The sequence below is a fragment of the Ahaetulla prasina genome, chromosome 2 (genome assembly GCF_028640845.1).
Source record: "Ahaetulla prasina isolate Xishuangbanna chromosome 2, ASM2864084v1, whole genome shotgun sequence".
In the NCBI taxonomy this organism is placed as follows: domain Eukaryota; kingdom Metazoa; phylum Chordata; class Lepidosauria; order Squamata; family Colubridae; genus Ahaetulla; species Ahaetulla prasina.
Genome location: NC_080540.1, coordinates 136209059 through 136227324, shown reverse-complemented (window position 1 = coordinate 136227324; position 18266 = coordinate 136209059). Strand labels below are relative to the sequence as shown.

At 42.1% G+C, this 18266-nt stretch overlaps 1 protein-coding gene across 1 annotated transcript; it reads left to right on the top strand.

Moving 5' to 3' along the window:
* The first annotated feature begins 405 nt into the window (after positions 1 to 405).
* CBX4 (chromobox 4) lies at positions 406 to 7809 on the top strand. Its single transcript, XM_058166447.1, has 5 exons — positions 406 to 654; positions 778 to 821; positions 1855 to 1920; positions 4373 to 4439; positions 5334 to 7809. Exons 1-5 carry the CDS (start codon positions 586 to 588, stop codon positions 6693 to 6695), a joined length of 1608 nt encoding a protein of 535 aa, XP_058022430.1. The 5' UTR covers positions 406 to 585; the 3' UTR covers positions 6696 to 7809.
* The last annotated feature ends 10457 nt before the right edge of the window (positions 7810 to 18266 follow it).

The following is an 18266-nucleotide window of genomic DNA, read 5'->3' as shown; positions in this document are numbered from 1 at the left end:
TCCTTCAGTTAACTTTTTCGTCCTCCTGGTTGGTCCCCGGCGTTGAAAATCGGGGGCTCTGGGCTGCATCACGCGGGTAGGACCAGACAGAGAGTGGTCTCCTTGGCCCTGCCGCTGCTATTTCATCGGGACTGCATTCGACCCTGGCACTGCCCGCATGGAAACACTTCGAAACCTTACGGGCTGGGGGAGGGGACCGAGGGTAGTTTGCTGAGCAACGGAGCAGCCAAATCTTTGCTAACACGCATACACACTGCCTCCTGCAAAAGGGAAGGGGGGGGAGGCAAAGCCACTCCTCAGCCCCTCCTCCCTCAAATCCTCTCCCTTTCCCCTTTTACCAGCCCTCAAAAGCGCCGAGCCAATCGTCTAGCCGCTTCTCTCTTTGACAGGCAGCGAGGTCCCCGCCTCCTCTGACGTCCCCAGCAGGATTTGCATGAGTTGCGCTGCTGCGAAAGGCTGCAGCTCAGTCGTCTGGAAAGGCGAAGTGAGTGGCGAGAAAGAGTCGTCTGTCTGCTGGACGCAAAGCCCCGGTTCCCCTCCTCCGGATCGCGAACCAGCCCTTCCCCCGAGAACAATTCTACAAAAATGGAGCTGCCGGCGGTGGGGGAGCATGTCTTCGCGGTGGAAAGCATCGAAAAGCAGCGAATGCGGAAGGTGAGCGACTAGCCAGTCTTGAAGCTCAAGGGTGGAAACTGGAGAACAGCCGAAGGGAGGTTGAGGGGAGCCTTCCAGAAATCTCTCCGGATCCTGACACCTTTTTTTATCTTTCTCTTGCAGGGCCGGGCGGAATATCTCGTCAAATGGAGGGGATGGTCTTCCAAGTAAGTCCCGGGAAGGGAATCGGACACTGTAAGGACCCGGTGTCCTTACCGCGGGCTCCGGTGTCGGACCCAGCCCCCGCTAATATTTTGCCATGCTCCAGGAACCCCAAAAGTGCCTTCGTTTTTATGCATGGGTTAAAAAGGGAGATCTCATTAATTGGGGAGGCGGCAGAATAGAAAGAGGCGGGGGGGGGGTGCAGAGCCAGCAGCTTCAGGGGAGGAAAGCAAGGCGGACTGATGTGCAGCAGTTGCAGAAAATGGCTCCTTTCCCTTGGAAAGCAGGCTCCATATTGCAGAACCGAGCAGCCCCGGAGATCGGGAGCGGAGGGGGGGAGAGGGAGGAAAAAAAAACCATTTTTTGAAAAAACAACAACACTCATGCTTGAAATCCTTGAATCTACTCGGGATGAAGGCGGCGGCGGCGGCAGGCGACCACTGTCACCAGGTTGCTGTCCTGCTGGCAGTAAAGCTGCGCATTTAACCTGAGCAAACCCTCCGCTTGGGCTACTTTTCCTGGATCGAAGGAGCTGCAAATGAACTAAGGGATATGGAGCGGGGCGGGGGAGGGGGGGGTTGAAGTCTGAAATGATGGAGCCTGTGGGGGGGGGGTGGAGAAGGGGCCGTCAGATTTAGAAATAGCAGAGGGAAGGATAAGCCTGGGAGTCTTTTTGGCCGGCTCCCTGAGGGGATCGGCGAGCCTTTGAACCCCGTTCTCTAGAATATGCATGGAATTCCTCTGGAATAATAACTGCACTAAATAAACAGATCGGCATAACCTTCCTCCCTCCCGCCAACCAACCCATCCCCCTCCTCGGGTTAGCACCAGTCCTGAATGCGCAGTTTGAAACAGGTCCTAGAAAGCGGGAAGGGGGGGGGGCGGCGATGGCTATTACAGCCAGCTTCTAAAATGGCCCCACCGCACAGAGGGGATATCTGCGAATAAGGGCTCCTTTTCCAAATAGTGCTGCATGATAATACTGCTATTGTTAATGTTTTAAAATAGACCAATAATCCCGTTTTCATCTTTTGCAAGATATAACACGTGGGAGCCGGAGGAAAATATCCTGGATCCCAGGCTGCTAATCGCTTTTCAAAACAGGTGAGTTTGCCTCGCCGTGGGAGCTTGGGGTTGCTGACGCGGGGGAAGTCTGGCCCGACTCTTAAAGAGTCGCGCCTGCAGCGCGGGTGGTGGGGACACGAAGGAGCCCGCGGCGATGGAAGAAAACGCCCCCCTATTTCGGCTGCGCAGGGCAAGTCGGCGGGAGCGGAGCGTGGCAGCCTTGTGCAAGTCGCGCTGCATGAATACGGAACTTCGGTTTTAACCCCTGCTTCGCTGCGTGGCGGGACTTCCTTTGCAGCGCCAAGTTGCCTGGCTTAAGCTCGCTGCTGGCTTGTGGCGCCTGCACGTGACGGAAGGGAGAGGCAGCGGGGTGTGCGCAGCCTGAGCCCTGCTGCTTCTGCGCTTGGCAGTTTTTTGCCAAGCCTCCCCGGGTGGAAGCGCGACCGCAAAAGTGCCCGCGCAAGAGCTCCCCCAACCCCCCCCTCGCCCCGTCTCGGTGACAGCTCGCAAAATGCATGCATACCGGGCGGGGCCTGGGGAAGCCTAGGAGGAGCATCGCGAAGGTTGAAGGGCTGGACTGCGCACAACACAACACACATACAACACACACACACCCGCCTCTGTTCCTGGCTGCGCGCGCCTGATTTCCTGCAGGATCTTGACCTCGAGGCAAATGTTGTCTTCAGGCCTTGAGGAAAAGGCTGCGAAGGTCTTCTTGCTCTTGCCTTTTTCCTGAGCTCCTAAAATGCGGCCAGTTGCCGGAGCCCCTATCCTGCTTGGAGGCTCCGACCTAACCTTATTCCTCTCGGTCTTGCAAAGGATTAAATAAGGGGGCGTCGGGAACCGTGGGCCCCTAAGTTGCAGTGGGCGAGGAGAACGTGCACCCCTTGCGTGGCTTCATCTCCCGCCCTTCGTTTGTGGCGCGCTGGCCAGTCGCGGTGAGCAAAGGCCACACTTGGTCGGGGAGACGACCTTCCCTCTCCTGCATTAGGTCGATAATTTGGTTCTTTGCCGTTAAGCAAACCGGAAGGGGGGGAGCAGAATCCCCACCCCTCGCCTTGTCAGCAGCGAATGAAGGGCCTCTGAGGCTGCGGGTGTGGAGAAGGGCCTTATCATATGAATCCTAATGAGGTGATTAGCATCCAGTGCAGCGCCCACTGCAGCCGCCCTGGCAGTGCTTGGGTGGGAAGTTGGATGCTTCTTGCTGATAGTTCCTATAGCACTGCAGCCTGTTCTTCTTCTGGGCCGCTTATTTGGTTTGCTGTTTCCTGCAATCTATTGCATTATTGCTGTCTGTACAAAATCTGGATTTGTCTTTTGGAGCCTTGCCTGCTTTTTTATATATATGGCATGCTTGAGTACTGTTCTGCTTAATGTGACCCAACTTCACTGACCTCAAAAGCAAGTGCTGGTTTGTTCTTGAATGGGAGACCACACAAAAAAAACAGATTTGGAATTAGAGGAATGCCTCCTATGACAAAGAGTGAATGGGACAAAGCAATGAAGAATAGTTTTTCATATTCTAAATAGTTTTATTTGGCTGGAAGCAGCTATGTTTTCCAGGAGATTTGAAGGGCTGGCTTGCACATCTGAAGCTTTTTTGCTTTCAAATAAAAGCTGGTTGTTTGGCTGAGAACATATCTGAAGTTGTAGAAGCTTCATAGAACACAGTGGGATTTACTTTTGGGAATATTTGTAAAGCAGCAGTATCAGTAAACTCAAGAGTTGGCTGACAGGTTCGGATTCAAATTTTTACAAAATAGTAGCCAGTTTATAAATTTGAGGTGCAAAGGCCTTCAGAAGAAGTTCTGGTTTTTGCTCAACTGAAATTTGAGCAGATAGATGAATGGTTTGCAGGAAATGAAAATAGCTGAACTCTAAACTGGCTCTTTTGGACGTCTGAGCAACACTTATGACATTCTGGGCACTGTGGGAAGGAGAAATTTTCAGACTTGCCTGTCTTTGTAAAAGTCTTAAAAGACTTTTTTGTCTTGGTGATTTATATTTGGAGTGTGCATGCCTGTATTGTAGCTCATTCCTGTGTCTTGATGTATGACATAATTCCCCCGCCCCCCAAAAAATCTTGGCTTTTCCACTTTCTGATCTGCCCATTTAATATGTGCTGTATGAAAATACATAATTGCCCCTCCCTTCCTGCTTATTTCTGGTTGTCATTGCTCTGTATAGCACAGGCCCTTGAGGGAGCCATGCTTACTGACTGGTATTAATTCCTGTGACCTTTCAGTGTTTCCTCGTGTTTCCTGTAGTCTCTTCCTGCTGCTCTGTTCTAAACATTCAGGGCGGCCCCATGTGTCTCTCCTTAAAAGACACTGTGATTCAATGACTCTTATTCCCAGGAAGTCTGCCTAGGATTGTCACTTTCATCTTCTGTCTGTATTAAACTAGCATGATAGAGGTGTGTGTATATGTATGCTTCTGAGATCAAACATTTCTAATTGTATCTTTGTTGATTGTTTAAATCTATATTCAGGGAGAGGCAAGAGCAACTTATGGGATACCGCAAGCGAGGACCAAAACCAAAGCCACTGGTAGTTCAGGTAAATTCAATTAATTGTGCTGCTTTTCTTTCGTCTGAGTAAAATGAAATAATCTATACTAAAAGTGAAAGTAACTGACTCCTGAAGGTGGAATCTTGCTGAACAGGCTGACATGTTTTTTCCTTGTTTTTTTTTTAAAGAGAGGCTTTGTTGGTGATTAGTTTGTTTTCCTTCAATTAATTAATATTCCTTTCCTTTTCTAGTGCATATCCCAAGGGGGAGAATTTCATCTTGATTTCATCATGTTCTCAGAGACCCATGCGCACACTTGCTTTGTTAACTATAAATGCCTTAGGAAGCCCTCCCATTCTTTGTCTTTTACAACCAGCTCACTTCATAACAGCAGCTTCATAAAGTGCAAACTCTAACATGGCACAATATTTGTCAGGCTTGGGCTGAATCCTGAAAGTCCATAACTGTGTCTTCCAGATTTAACAGGTTTCTGGAAAGCAACAGAATGAAACCTGTTGGCTACAACTCACTGGCTTGCCTTCTCTAAAAGAAATGCTTGTGTTTAGGAAGGATGATGCTTAGCTGGGGTGTAAGGATTAGCAAAGCAAAGGGCAAAGGAACAACTGGCCAGAGAAAAGGCATGCAGCTGCAATGGGTAGGATGTTTTGTTCATCTGTATTCCTGGCTGCTGCTTTTCCTTGGCTTGCCACATTTGCTGCTTATGTAGTGTTTTTGCCTTTGTGCTTAAAGGGGTGATTGGGTGAAAGAATGGCTTATTTCCTCAACTCTCCTGTATAGCTCTGTCACGGGAAGGTTACAGCACGAGCATCCCTTTATCATGACTTTATAAATTTTTCTGAGCTGCCAAGCCAGATGCTTGTTCTGATCAGTTCCAGAAGCTTTTCTGAAATTCCTAATATATATTTTCCTCCCCGCTTACAGTTGCCATCTTTTGCACGTCGCTCTAATATCCTCAGTGGTCTGCAGGACCCAGCCGTGGAGAACAGGCCCAAGCTGGATCTCAGCAGCTCAGGCAAAAGTCAGCAGCATCAGTACGAACTCAACAGCAAGAAGCACCATCAGTATCAGCCCAACAGTAAGGAAAGCAGCATCAAACACCAGTCGCACAGCAAAGGGAAATACTACTATCAGCTGAACAGCAAAAAGCACCACCACTATCAGCCGGATCCCAAGATGTATGAGCCTCACTACCAGCCTAACAACAAGGAGCCACAGCAAGGACAGGCCTGCTTGGAGCACAGCAAAAGCCCGTTAATGTCCCAATCAGACAAGTGGTCCCATGGGTCCACAAAGAGTTTGCTGAATCCTATCAAGAGTTTGCCTGGGGTTGAAGGAAAGAACGGGGCAGAGAAGAACCTCTCCAGTGGTACAGGGCCACCAACACCATCTCCCCGGGAGGGCGTGACCAGCAATGGCATTGGTGGCAAAATGAAAATTGTGAAGAACAAAAATAAGAATGGACGCATTGTGATTGTCATGAGCAAGTACATGGAGAATGGCATGCAGGCAGTAAAGATTAAGTCTGGAGAGCCCCCAAAGAAGCGGGTGGCTGAGGAGAGGACTACTAAGAGAGGGTCAGAGGAGAGGCAGGAGTCCTGGAAGAAGCCCGGGGAGGAGAGGTGGCTGAATAGTGCTCTTAGAGGGAAAGCTGGCACAGAGGTCAGTCAGCTTCCTTCTGAGATAGGAAGCAGCCCTTCCAAGACAGGGGCCTCCAACCAAGAACTGCCTGTTCCTGAGCAGCAGCCTCTGCAACTGACTACCAAGCCCAACCTGGTTGCCTGGACCCTGGATCCCAGGCAGCAGGAGCAGACTTCCCCTAACCCAGGACTGAGCCTTTCACCCAGTTATGGTGGCTCCCGGAAACGCTGCCTTTCTGAGCCCCATGGAGACAAGGAGAGTGGCAAGAAGCGCCTCACTTCCCGGAGCATCAGTGCCCCCACCTGCCTGAACTCTCCTGCCCCAGAAAAACTCGAGTCCCCGGCCTTTCCCGCCTCTCAGCCTGAGGTCATCCTGTTGGACTCTGACTTAGATGAGCCCATAGACTTGCGTTGCGTCAAGACTCGGGGGGACAGAGAGCTTGGCTTAGTGCAGGTGAAGCCGGAGATTGTGCCGGTGTCACCAGAACAGTCAGGGCCAGAGCTGGAAAAGCAGGTGGAGCACTTTGAAGTGGAGGAGGAAGAGGAGCCCGTGCAAGAGTTCAAGCCTTTTTTTGGGAATATAATAATTACGGATGTGACTGCAAACTGCCTGACAGTGACCTTTAAGGAATATGTGACAGTGTGAGGAGCTTAGGGGCAAGCTCTTCCCCCTGTCTCTCTCCCTAGGCAGCCTGGCTCCTCCTCTAAGATACCGCTCTACCCGGAGAAACTCTTTGGCACTGCAGAGCAGCAGCAAAGAGCAGGTCCTCTTGAGATCAAACACACTTCGCTGCCTGGAAGAAGGGAGCGTCGGGTACAAGGCTTCCCCTTGGCCTTCAGAACTTCCTGCAAGGCGTTCTTGGCCTGCCAGAATCTTGGGCATCAGGATGCATCAAGGGGTGCCGGCTCCCCAGTTAACTCACGGGAGAAGAGTTCTATAGTATTATATTTTAACAGTGCTAACTTGTTCAGTGGTTCATGCTCCCGTTTGTATGTGGTGTTGCTAAAAAATGTATTGTTTGAACTGAAGGCAGGCCTCCCCAGGTGGGTCATGCAATTATATTTATTTGTAGGTATTTATATAATGAAATATAAAAAGCCTAGATTTATGGAGTTCCCTAGATTGCCCTATATATATATATAATTATATTAAATACATATATATTATATATATATAAAAAGTTATATCAGAATATTTTCTTTCCTTCCCTTTTTAAAAGCCACTTCTCTTTTTGATTTCCTTGCTCCTTGTTTTTGTACAACTGCAGGACCATCATTCGTATATATATACACACACACACAGACACACACACAGAGTTGGTGTGGGTGTGTGTATGTATATATATGTGTGTGTGTGTATATATGTGTGTGTATGTATGTATGTATGTATATATATATACACATATACATATATATACATATACATACATACATACATACACACATTTTTCTATCTCAGTGTGCAACCCCCCCCCAATAATCTAAAGCTATTATAGAAATTGCTGCTACTAGATATGTCTAAACTATACGCTTCCAATTATTATGAATTGCTTGAATGTAAATATTAAATGGTAATATGTGGAAAGTGCATTTGATGTTCTGCAGCTGGCCAAGGCCGGGATGGCCAAGGCTAGCTGTGAAGCAGGAGGGCCTCAGCCCTGACAGGCACCTTGGTGCCTTCAGAAACCAGAGGGAGGAGGAAGGTAAACTCTGTGTCATGCAGTCATTACAAAGGTCTATAAACCTTTCAAAAAAAATGACAGGTGGTGTGGAGTCCTTTTATTGAAACATTGGGGATCCTGAGGTCTGGCTTCAACACATGCAGTTCAAGTGGCCAATCTGGTTGCTTGCTTTTGAGATGCAGGCAAGAGAGACGGGGGTAAAAACCTTGTGGTACCACAAATGGGACTTTATGATACACAAAGTTCTCTGAGAGTCCTCAAAAGTTGGGCTTGCAAATGATAGGTAAGCAGTTTTAATCTGGAATGCTTTCTGAAATAGTGCAGGAAAAAGGGAGGAGCCACACACATATATTATCACCAAACTGGTTAGTACATAATGGCCTGGAACATGCTATTCTCTTGGCCATGGTGTTCTAAACATAATAGAAAACATTATATTAAGTCAGTTTTAATTTCTTAAGAAAGCTTAAATATAATGAATCATTGAGATGAAATGATAGTAAAAGGCTTCTTTCTCCACTGCCTGTGGCTTCTAAGCCTTAAGAATTATTTATTTTGAACACGGTGGGTGCTCTGCCCTCTTAGGTTGGGGTGTGTGCAGGAAGGTGAATTTACCAAATCATTCTAACTAGTTTTCCAACTATAATCAACAGAATACTGCTCACCATTAAGCAAACAATGCCTTTGCTTTTACCTATCCTTGCATGTCATGCAGAGATAAAGAACGTGGCACAGTTAGTGGGTAGCAGCAGCAGCTTCTTTGCTGTAAAGGTTATTGAGAAAGCTAAATAACAGTCTTCCTCAAAGAATGCGGTTGAGCTGTGGTAACTGAAACCCCTGGTTCAGAGAATGTTTCATAACCCCAAAGTAATATATCTCTTGTCTCTGAGAAATCAAAATTAACTGAAAAGAAACTCTCTACCAGATGTCTTCAGGATAAGTCCTGAACAGCAGAATGGAAAGTGCTAGCCTGTACCTCAGCAAGTTGTTGGTTTCTCTAATTCAGCATTGTCAGTACCAGCAGGAAGGCTGCTTGGGACTTTGTGCTTTTGCTAAGCATGTATTTGATCTCTGAACTAAGGAATGTGGAGGAATTCATTGAAAGTTGGACCTAAGCTCTAGAAGCATGGAAGATACATCAGATCTGAATCTAAATAATAATCAGGGTTGAAACATTTTGCTGACTGAAACTGGGTTCTGTGGGGGAGAATGGAGGAGACAGTCTTTTGTGAACACAATGACAAGGAAACTACACTTCCCTGTTTGGGAATGGTTTCATCTTGCCCTGTGGTAGATAATACATGTTTAAGGCAGCCATCCCATTGCTGCAAAGCAAATAAGAATGTGAAGGAATTAATGCTAATTCCCATTTGGGCAATCAAAGATGCCAGCTAGGGGAAAAAATCAATCCTTTCTTGGAAGCAAAATGAATTGAAGGCAGGATATGCTTTCCAAGAAGCATGCACACCTTCGATTGGATTATGTGTGTCTGACTCATGCTAGCACCTCTCTGAGAAAGAGCGGAGGACTTTAATCATGTCACAACATTGAACAACAGTTCATGGAAATTGAACAAAGTCTCCTTCAAAAAATGTTGGAAGAAGGATAAAAACCAACAGAGTGGCAGTAATCTGTCAGATTAATGGCCTGATTTGGCTTAACACAACTGCTCAAAAGCAACCCCCAATTTTTTGGGATTTTTTCTCTCTCTCCTATATGTAAATATACTTTATTTTTTTTAAATCAAACCTTTCTTCCTGAGCCAAATTTCTTGTTCAGTGGTAAGCTATTGCAATAATATGGCAACGTATATCTATACAGAAACAAGTGCCATTGAACTGAATTGGATTTCCTTCAGGTAAGTGTGTATTGAGTTGTGGACTGTAAGAACAAAGATAGATTTCCAAATTAAAATTTTTAAGAACTTCAGGAAAACACAAGAGAAAAAAATATTTTAAAAAAAATAAAATTATGTTCCCATCTTCTGCCTCATCTGTTTCTCATAAATTGGTTTATTACATTTATTCCTAATTTAAAGGTAGAGAGAAATTGTGGAGGAAAAGCCCTTTTATTTTTCAAAATAAAAATGCTGTGTTCCCATCCCCTGCTTCATCTATTTCTCATGAGTTAGTTTATTTATACCTAACTTGAGAGAGCATTATGGTTTCTGAGTCTCAAGCTAAGGGCTGAGTTGGTTTTTTTAAAGAAACCAAACAGGTTCTTGTCTACTGATCCTTCACTTTAAAAAAAAACAGCAAGGGAAAAGACACTCAAGAGTCAAATAGGCTACTAAATTGTGGATAAGATGAAGTTCTTTGGATTTAATTGCTATAGTATTTTCAAGTGCAAAACATATTTTTCAAAAACTGAAAAAGTACCAAACCATGAAATGGAATATGCCCCTCACAGCTCTTGTATTGTGCCACACTTCCTGTATCAGAAATACGTCAGTGGTTATGAGATGAATCTTCCTGTTTCTCTGGCAACCCTAATTACATTTAATACCTTTAATCATTGGTGGTTAGCAGTTTGTACAAAGTGCATTATTGCTTGTATATTAAAAACAGCTTAATTGCAACTTGTTTTGAGCTCATCCAAATGCTTGCATATTCCCTTCTCCATATCACCTAACCCCTGACTGATCTGAACAGAGAAGCTGAAAAAGCCGTGAGTACTGTGGCAGAGTTTGTGGGGTGTTTTGATGAATGCCATTTCCTGTAAGCATTTCTTGCACCAAAGAAGTACAAGTAACTGACAGGCAGCTTCAGGTGCAGCTGAGATAGGAAGTAGGCAAAACGGATGGGGCTCATCCGCTGGTCAAATAGCGAAGAAAGAAACTATATTTTTAGTGTGATATTTACTGTTCAGATTTGCTTGCTGGCAGCTGGAGACCAGCGACTGAACAGTACTAGTTGAGCTCATACCCCTGCAGCTGGCCACTTCTTGTAAAATGAATGCAGCAAATGGGAAGATACAGTAGATAAAGGGCTTTAAATTGAGTTATAGTTTGGTCACAAGCTGCATCAGAGAGTTAGACAACATGGTAGATCTTCATTATGCTTAGAGCAAAGTTATTAAATTCAACTGAGCTTACCCATCTCATTTTAATGTCAATTTAAATCTATTAGAGAATTTAAACCAATGCACTAATTGTCTCAGAAGTAAATATCTCATTAATATTTAGATGAAAGGCCATCACACAAAATCCTAGGGCTGTAAACTAGACTGAGAAGTTGAAATAATATCCCTTGAGAAGACAGTGTCCGTCCTATTAGCCCCAGGACAAATTCAAGAAATCAATTAAGGCCTGTCCATGAAGTCATCAGAAGTTCAGTTCCACGGGGTCTCTGTTGGGACCAGTGTAGTACAATGATCAAATTGTTCAAAAGACTTAGGAAACCAGTTTGAGATCACTTTTGATTATGGAAGATTTCTAGATTACTTTAGGCTACTCGCTTTCTCACAAGACAACCTGCCTGCCAAAGAAATTGTGGGGAAAAATAAGGAGAATGTGCAATGTATACCATTTTGGGGTTTAAAAAGTACAAATAAGTACTTTTACTTACAGAATTCATCTCAGGGTAATTTAGAGTAGCCTAAACCAAGCAGCCAGTCCCCCACCCAACACTAGTTAGTCTACAACCTGCTTAGTTTTAGCATTGCCTAGGCCCAAATTGTGACAATACTGTAAGATAAGAGGAGAGGAGATGAATAGCTACTGAAGTCTCAAAGGCATTTTCTTAAGCGTGAGTTGCATGATGTTGACTCTGCAGTAGGGACTTGTGGGAAATTCTAAAGCACTGGAATCAAGCATTCTAACTGGTATCTAAGGAATGCCACTTGGTTTACGTTTGAACTCTGTATACTAAAGTGGTCAGACACAGATGGCAACATGAGTGCACAGAAAATAGGAAGATTCAATACAAGAAGCCACTCCTGTTGAGATTCCATCTTCTGCCTATATCATAAACACGCAGAAAGACATATTTCTTCCTATAAGTTGTTACAAGCCGTCTATATAACAAATGGAATGAATGATTGGATTGACATACCGTGCTAAACTATAATGTGATTGATTTTACATTGTGCTTGTAGCATGAATGTATCTGTTGGTTTGTTAGCTGTGACTTATGATTTAATACATTGCAGCCAGACATTCATAGCGTATTCTGCAAAGTGTGATCCAAGAAAACACAATGTAGTCCAATATATGAATACAGCCCATATAAAAGCAAGTTAGCTCATTATTCCACATACTGAAATGTCCAGGAGGGGTACATATTGCACTAAAACCGTATGTGGCTTGTTTGGATTTGGCTCAGGATTTCTACAAACCCATTCAGTTGTTTCTTATTCAGTAAGTCATAAGTACATTATGACTGAGAATCAGCTCTGAAGTTGGAACGCTAAATTGTCATAAGAGTTTAAGAGGGACCGATTTGTATAATACATAAAGGTGCGGGGAATCAGTTCTGGGGCAGCTGTTTGTACAGTTCATTAGACTCTGTGATCTGGGTGGGGCAATTTCTCCCTTCTCCCAGCTGTGTGATGTAAATGGAAGGAGATGCCAAGGGCATTCCTCTGGCTTGCATTTCTGGCACATTCTCTCTGCTTTCCAAGTGAAAATAAGGGATTATCTGTCCAAACATATTTTCTCTTACAAATATTTGTGAAACGCGTTTTGACAGAATCTTGGAATTCTTTTTTTCAGTATCGGCATTTTAGCATCAAAAATCTAATGTTTGGGGTTTTTTTTAAACAGTCATGAATGTGCTTAAATTATTAACCTTGTTTATGTTTTTATCAAAAAAAAAAATTTATTTGCATTTATATCCCGCCCTTCTCTGAAGACTCAGGGCGGCTTACACTATGTCAAGCAATAGTCTTCATCCATTTGTGTATTATATACAAAGTCAATTTATTGCCCCCCCAACAATCTGGGTCCTCATTTTACCTACCTTATAAAGAATGGAAGGCTGAGTCAACCTTGGGATTGTCAGCTATCATTTAGAATTGCCACTTTAAAAAAAATTCCTTCATAAACAAAAAGGTGGAAAGAAACCTTTTTCTCATGGTGGAACTGAAGTGCACAGCAATCATTCTTCTTACTTTAGGTTCGTAGCTTTGGGATAGCACACTTGTTTTCTGGTTATTTACTGTTATTTATATCTCACTTTTATTATTTTTCTAAACAACTCAAGGCAGCAAACATACCTAATACTCCTTCCTCCTCCTATTTTCCCCACAACAACAACCCTCTGAGGTGGCTTGGGCTGAGAGAAAGTGACTGGCCCAGCTGCCTTTCATGCCTCTGGCAGGACTAGAATTCACAGTCTCCTGGTTTTTAGCTAGGTGCCTTATCCATCATTGCCATACAGGTGGTTTTTCAACATGTTTTTCTAGTTTTATACAGCATCACTAAGCCATAATTAAAAGCCACTTAGAGTCATCTCGAATTGCGAGATGGGTGGCACATAAATTTAATAAATAAGAATAAATAATCTATGACATTGGCTGAGTCCTCAAATATGCAAGGTTAAACTGTTCAGCATATCCAAGACAAATTATATTACTTTACATTAGATCGTAGTTAAAATTATACAAATAGGACTAGTGTAACTAACATTGTTTTGCTTCTTTAGTTTAACAATTTCCCCAGGGTTATCTGGATTATAAATGCTTTTCAATATGGCAGTAGAATTGCAATAAGCTGGCATGAAGAACTTGTGAATGTAACCGTGGGGAAGATAAAACCAAACCACATAACTAGCTTCTCAGACTTGGGCTGAAAAATAAATGGACAATCAAAAATATTAATTCTTGGTTCGGTTCTGCAACCCAACAAGAAAAACACAGACTTCAGAGGATAATTAGAACTGCAGAAAAAATAATTGCTACCAACTTGCCTTCCATTGAGGACCTGTATACTGCACGAATCAAGAAGAGGGCCGTGAAAATATTTGCAGATCCCTCGCATCCTGGACATAAACTGTTTCAACTCCTACCCTCAAAACGACGCTATAGAGCACTGCACACCAGAACAACTAGACACAAGAACAGTTTTTTCCCGAAGGCCATCACTCTGCTAAACAAATAATTCCCTCAACACTGTCAGACTATTTACTGAATCTGCACTACTATTAATCGTTTCATAGTTCCCATCACCAATCTCTTTCCACTTATGACTGTATTACTATAACTTGTTGCTGGCAATCCTTATGATTTATATTGATATATTGATCATCAATTGTGTTGTAAATGTTGTACCTTGATGAACGTATCTTTTCTTTTATGTACACTGAGAGCATATGCACCAAGAAAAATTCCTTGTGTGTCCAATCACACTTGGCCAATAAAAAATTCTATTCTATTCTATTCTTCTATTTTATGTACACTGAGAGCATATGCACCAAGACAAATTCCTTGTGTGTCCAATCACACTTGGCCAATAAATTCTATTCTTTTTCCTGTCATTCAAAGTTTTGCAACCTAGTAGCCCTACCACAAATAACTCTTTTTAATCTTGATGGCTCTACTCTCGGAGAGATGTTATTTTTGGTAGAATTGCACTAAGGCAACTCAATGTGAAATGCACAAATCTGAAAGACAGAACTTCACTTGACTTTCTAAAATCTTGTAGGAATGATATGGTCTGCTTGCTTGGTCTTGGCCAATAAATGCAATTTTTTTCCCTATGTAATGGTTAAAATGTAGGTATTTTAAAGTAACTATATTGAAGGAAAAATGAGAAGGAGACAGCAGTGCTGAGATGGTTAGATAATGTCTTTGATGTAATGAACATGAATTTGTAAAAAACTCCAGGAGACTTGGCCTGCTATGGTCCAGAAAGACATAGCTTAGCGATTGAACAACAAGAAGGTATTTTTATGTACCTTCTAACTTTATGATGGGTATATCTGTGCCTACACTTTTATGTAGGCACAGATATACCCATCAATTACTTGCTTTTTTACAATCAGTGATATTATGCAAAGAATAAGAAGTTAAAAGCAAATAAATTAAGTCATAAGATATGAAAAAAATGCACACCTAAATCACAATTACACCAACTTCATTCACCAACGTATCTTTCTATTCTAGCTAAACATATTTGCTTCTACCCCATCAATTTGTTGCTATGTAGGCTGCTTTTTGTTCTTTAAACTTCTAATCTTCTCTTTGGAGGATCTCATTAAGCCACAACTCCAACATCTCTAACATAATCACATGTGTTACTTATAGAGTTATCTATTAATGCATGAAACAGTTCAGGGAACTCCCTGCTTAGCATTGAGAGCCAGTGTTGTAGAATGGTTATAGTTATGGTACTATACTAGGAGCAGAAAGATCCAGGTTCTAGTTCTCCTTTGAGCATGGAAGCCATTCCCTCCCTCTCAGACTTAATCAGTGATTCTAGGCAAGCACAAAAATAGCCACCACTACAACATAGCAGAACAAACAGTAAGGATAATTCTCTGCTCAGTGTTGAATACTGTTCTCGATGATGTGCTAAACTCAGTGAATGTGCTTTTCCTCAGCATAAACTCACAATGCACTGCCTGAAGTTGCCCATTAATAGCACATGTATTCTTTCAGTCATAATTCTGTAGAACACCTCCCCAAACACCCTTAAGAAACCCAGCCACTTGCTGTCTTTGCATTCATGCTTGCTATCTACCCTTTATATAGGAGAATAGCAGTCATAAGTCATAATTTCAATTGTATAATGTGGATGCAGTTTTCACACACTTTCCATAAGTAAACCATAACTATATTTCAACATTTCTCCAGTTATTCCATTTATTGTTGAATAATTTTTCTTAAAATTATAAAAATGCCTAAATTCCCTGCAGTTTAAATTCCTAAACTATAGGCATTTATGGACTTCCCCATCATCAGGTTTTCTTGGGCATCAACATTTGTAGCCCAACATTTCAATTCTGCTCCTCAACGTAACACTATTTTTGCATGCATTAAGTTATTCTTCAGCAGTTCCTCATTTTGTGTCATATGAATAATTTCAACACTTCTAACTTAATTCCATTCACTGCTACAGGCTCCTTGGTTGACTCTCTTCGTCTATTTCCAAAACCATGTTTTAATTTCCATTGAATCACTTCTCTGTTGAACTGTATTCTTTTTAAACTGTTTTTCTCTCTCTCTCTCTTGATACTTAAAAAAAATAATTTTATTGCTGTTAGCATACAGAGAGCCAGTTTGATGTAGTGGCACCAAGCTAGAAACTGAGAGATCTTTGGCTGAGTTGACTTGGGGTTTGTACAGTTCTCTCAGCTCTAGGAAGGAGACAATGACAAGCCACTGCTCAGATCTTGCCAAAAAAACCCAAAAACCTGCAGGGATTACTCCATGCAATCACCAGGAGTTGAGACTGGCTTGAAGGCACCAAGAAAAGTATCGTATACAGAAAAGAACAAGGGAGAAATAAAGAATTAAACGTAACAAAAATACAGAAGAAAAAAGGAATACATCATGGAATACATAGATACAATTCACTTTTCAAACAACAAAACAAACATTGACCACATGAAAAGATACTGGATTGCTTTTTCTGCATGTTAATGTAAAACAAGTTTCTAGATAGAAAGTGAATGAATACATTAACAATCCAAGATTTATAATCCAGCATAGTAGAATCTTCCTATCAAAATAAACCAACACTTTATGTTACAATCCATGCATGATCGATTCAGTATTCAACTTATATTAGTGTTAGAAATTTGGGTTATTTAGTTCAATATCTTTAAACCTTATTCTTCTTCTGACCATCATATTAACAAATGTATAAATGTTAACACTAGTAGGGCAAGCCCCAAACAAATGAAATAATACCTCCGTCACCATTTTACCACAAACTGAAGTTGCCATCCAAGTTTAAATTTCCTTTGAGGTAGCCAAAAAACTTGAAAAAGAATATTTGTTGAATTAAATGCATCTAAACAACAAAAGTTGCATATTTCCCTTAAAATATTGAGTAATTTATTTTTAAACAAATTACCTTAATTCTGTATTTCAAATTTTTAGTAAATTACCAAAATATATTTTTATTACAGGTAGTCCTCAATTTATGGCCATAATTGAAGTACACATTTCTGTTTGTGAGAGTTATTAAGTGTCGCATTTTACGACCTTTCTTGCCACACTTGTTAGTGAATCACTGCAGTTGTTAAGTTAGTAACACAGCAGTTAAGTGATTCTGCCTTCTCCATTGACTTTGCTTGTCAGAAGGTGGCAAAATGGGATCACATGACCTCTGGGCACTGCAACCATCATAAATACTAGTCAGTTGCCAAGCATTTGAATTTTGATCATGTGACCATGGGGTCGTAAGTGTGAAAAACGGTCATAAGTCACTTTGGTCAGTGCCATTGTAATTTTGAATGTTGACTAAATGAACTATTGTAAGTTGAGGACTAGCTGAATATGTTTCAGTTGTTTGTAGAATTCAACCATAGGTTTGGAAATATCTCAAATTCTTCAAATAAAAAATAATTTAGGACAGAAGTTTGGAGATGAGAGCATACAAAACATTTGCCAGACCTATTCTTGAATACAGCTCATCCGTCTGGAACCCATACCACATCTCTGACATTAATACTATCGAATGCGTCCAGAAATATTTTACTAGAAGAGTTCTCCGCTCCTCCGAAAACAACAAAATACCTTATACCACCAGGCTTGAAATCCTGGGATTAGAAAATTTAGAACTCCGCCGACTCCGACATGATCTGTGTTTAACACACAGAATCATCTATTGTAATATCCTTCCTGTAAAAGACTACTTCAGCTTCAATCGCAACAATACAAGAGCAAACAATAGATTCAAACTTAATGTCAACCGCTCCAAACTTGATTGCAGAAAATATGACTTTCGTAACAGAGTTGTTAACGCTTGGAACTCACTACCTGACTCTATAGTCTCTACTCAAAACCCCAAAATCTTCAACCAAAAACTGTCTACTATTGACCTCACCCCATTCCTAAGAGGACTATAAGGGGCGTGCATAAGAGCACAAAAGTGCCTACCGTTCCTGTCCTATTGTTCCCTTCATTATAGTATTATATGCATACTTTTACTTATATATACTTTTTCTCTCATGATGGGTTATTGTTTATGTTGATGATTGCATATACTGTTGTGACAAAATAAATTAAAAAAAAAAATTCAGACGCTGCTAATACATTTAGTCCAAACTGTATAACCAAAATATGCTTTAACTGTATGTATTGCCTTCCACAGACTTGCCTGGACAATCCAAATTCTTACTACCGCACTTGTCAGGCTGCTTAATTAATAATGACCTGACGTAAAGCACTAACACCACAGTATGCCTGCTAACTCAAAAACAAAAACAGTTCATCAGCAATTTGAAGCTAAGATTATTATCTCTGAGTCTTCATTTTTCACACCAAGGGGGATTAAACTGCCTTCACAACAACATCTAAATATATCTCACATACTTTAATGCAGAAAATAGAATTGTTTTTAGACCAGAACAAAACCTTTGCCCATATAT

Excerpts from the sequence above, each read along its gene's own strand:
- CBX4 (XM_058166447.1), top strand. The coding sequence starts at position 586 with ATGGAGCTGCCGGCGGTGGGGGAGCATGTCTTCGCGGTGGAAAGCATC. Across the intron at positions 655-777 it reads AAAAGCAGCGAATGCGGAAG|GGCCGGGCGGAATATCTCGT; the intron begins GTGAGCGACTAG and ends TTTCTCTTGCAG. Across the intron at positions 822-1,854 it reads TGGAGGGGATGGTCTTCCAA|ATATAACACGTGGGAGCCGG; the intron begins GTAAGTCCCGGG and ends ATCTTTTGCAAG.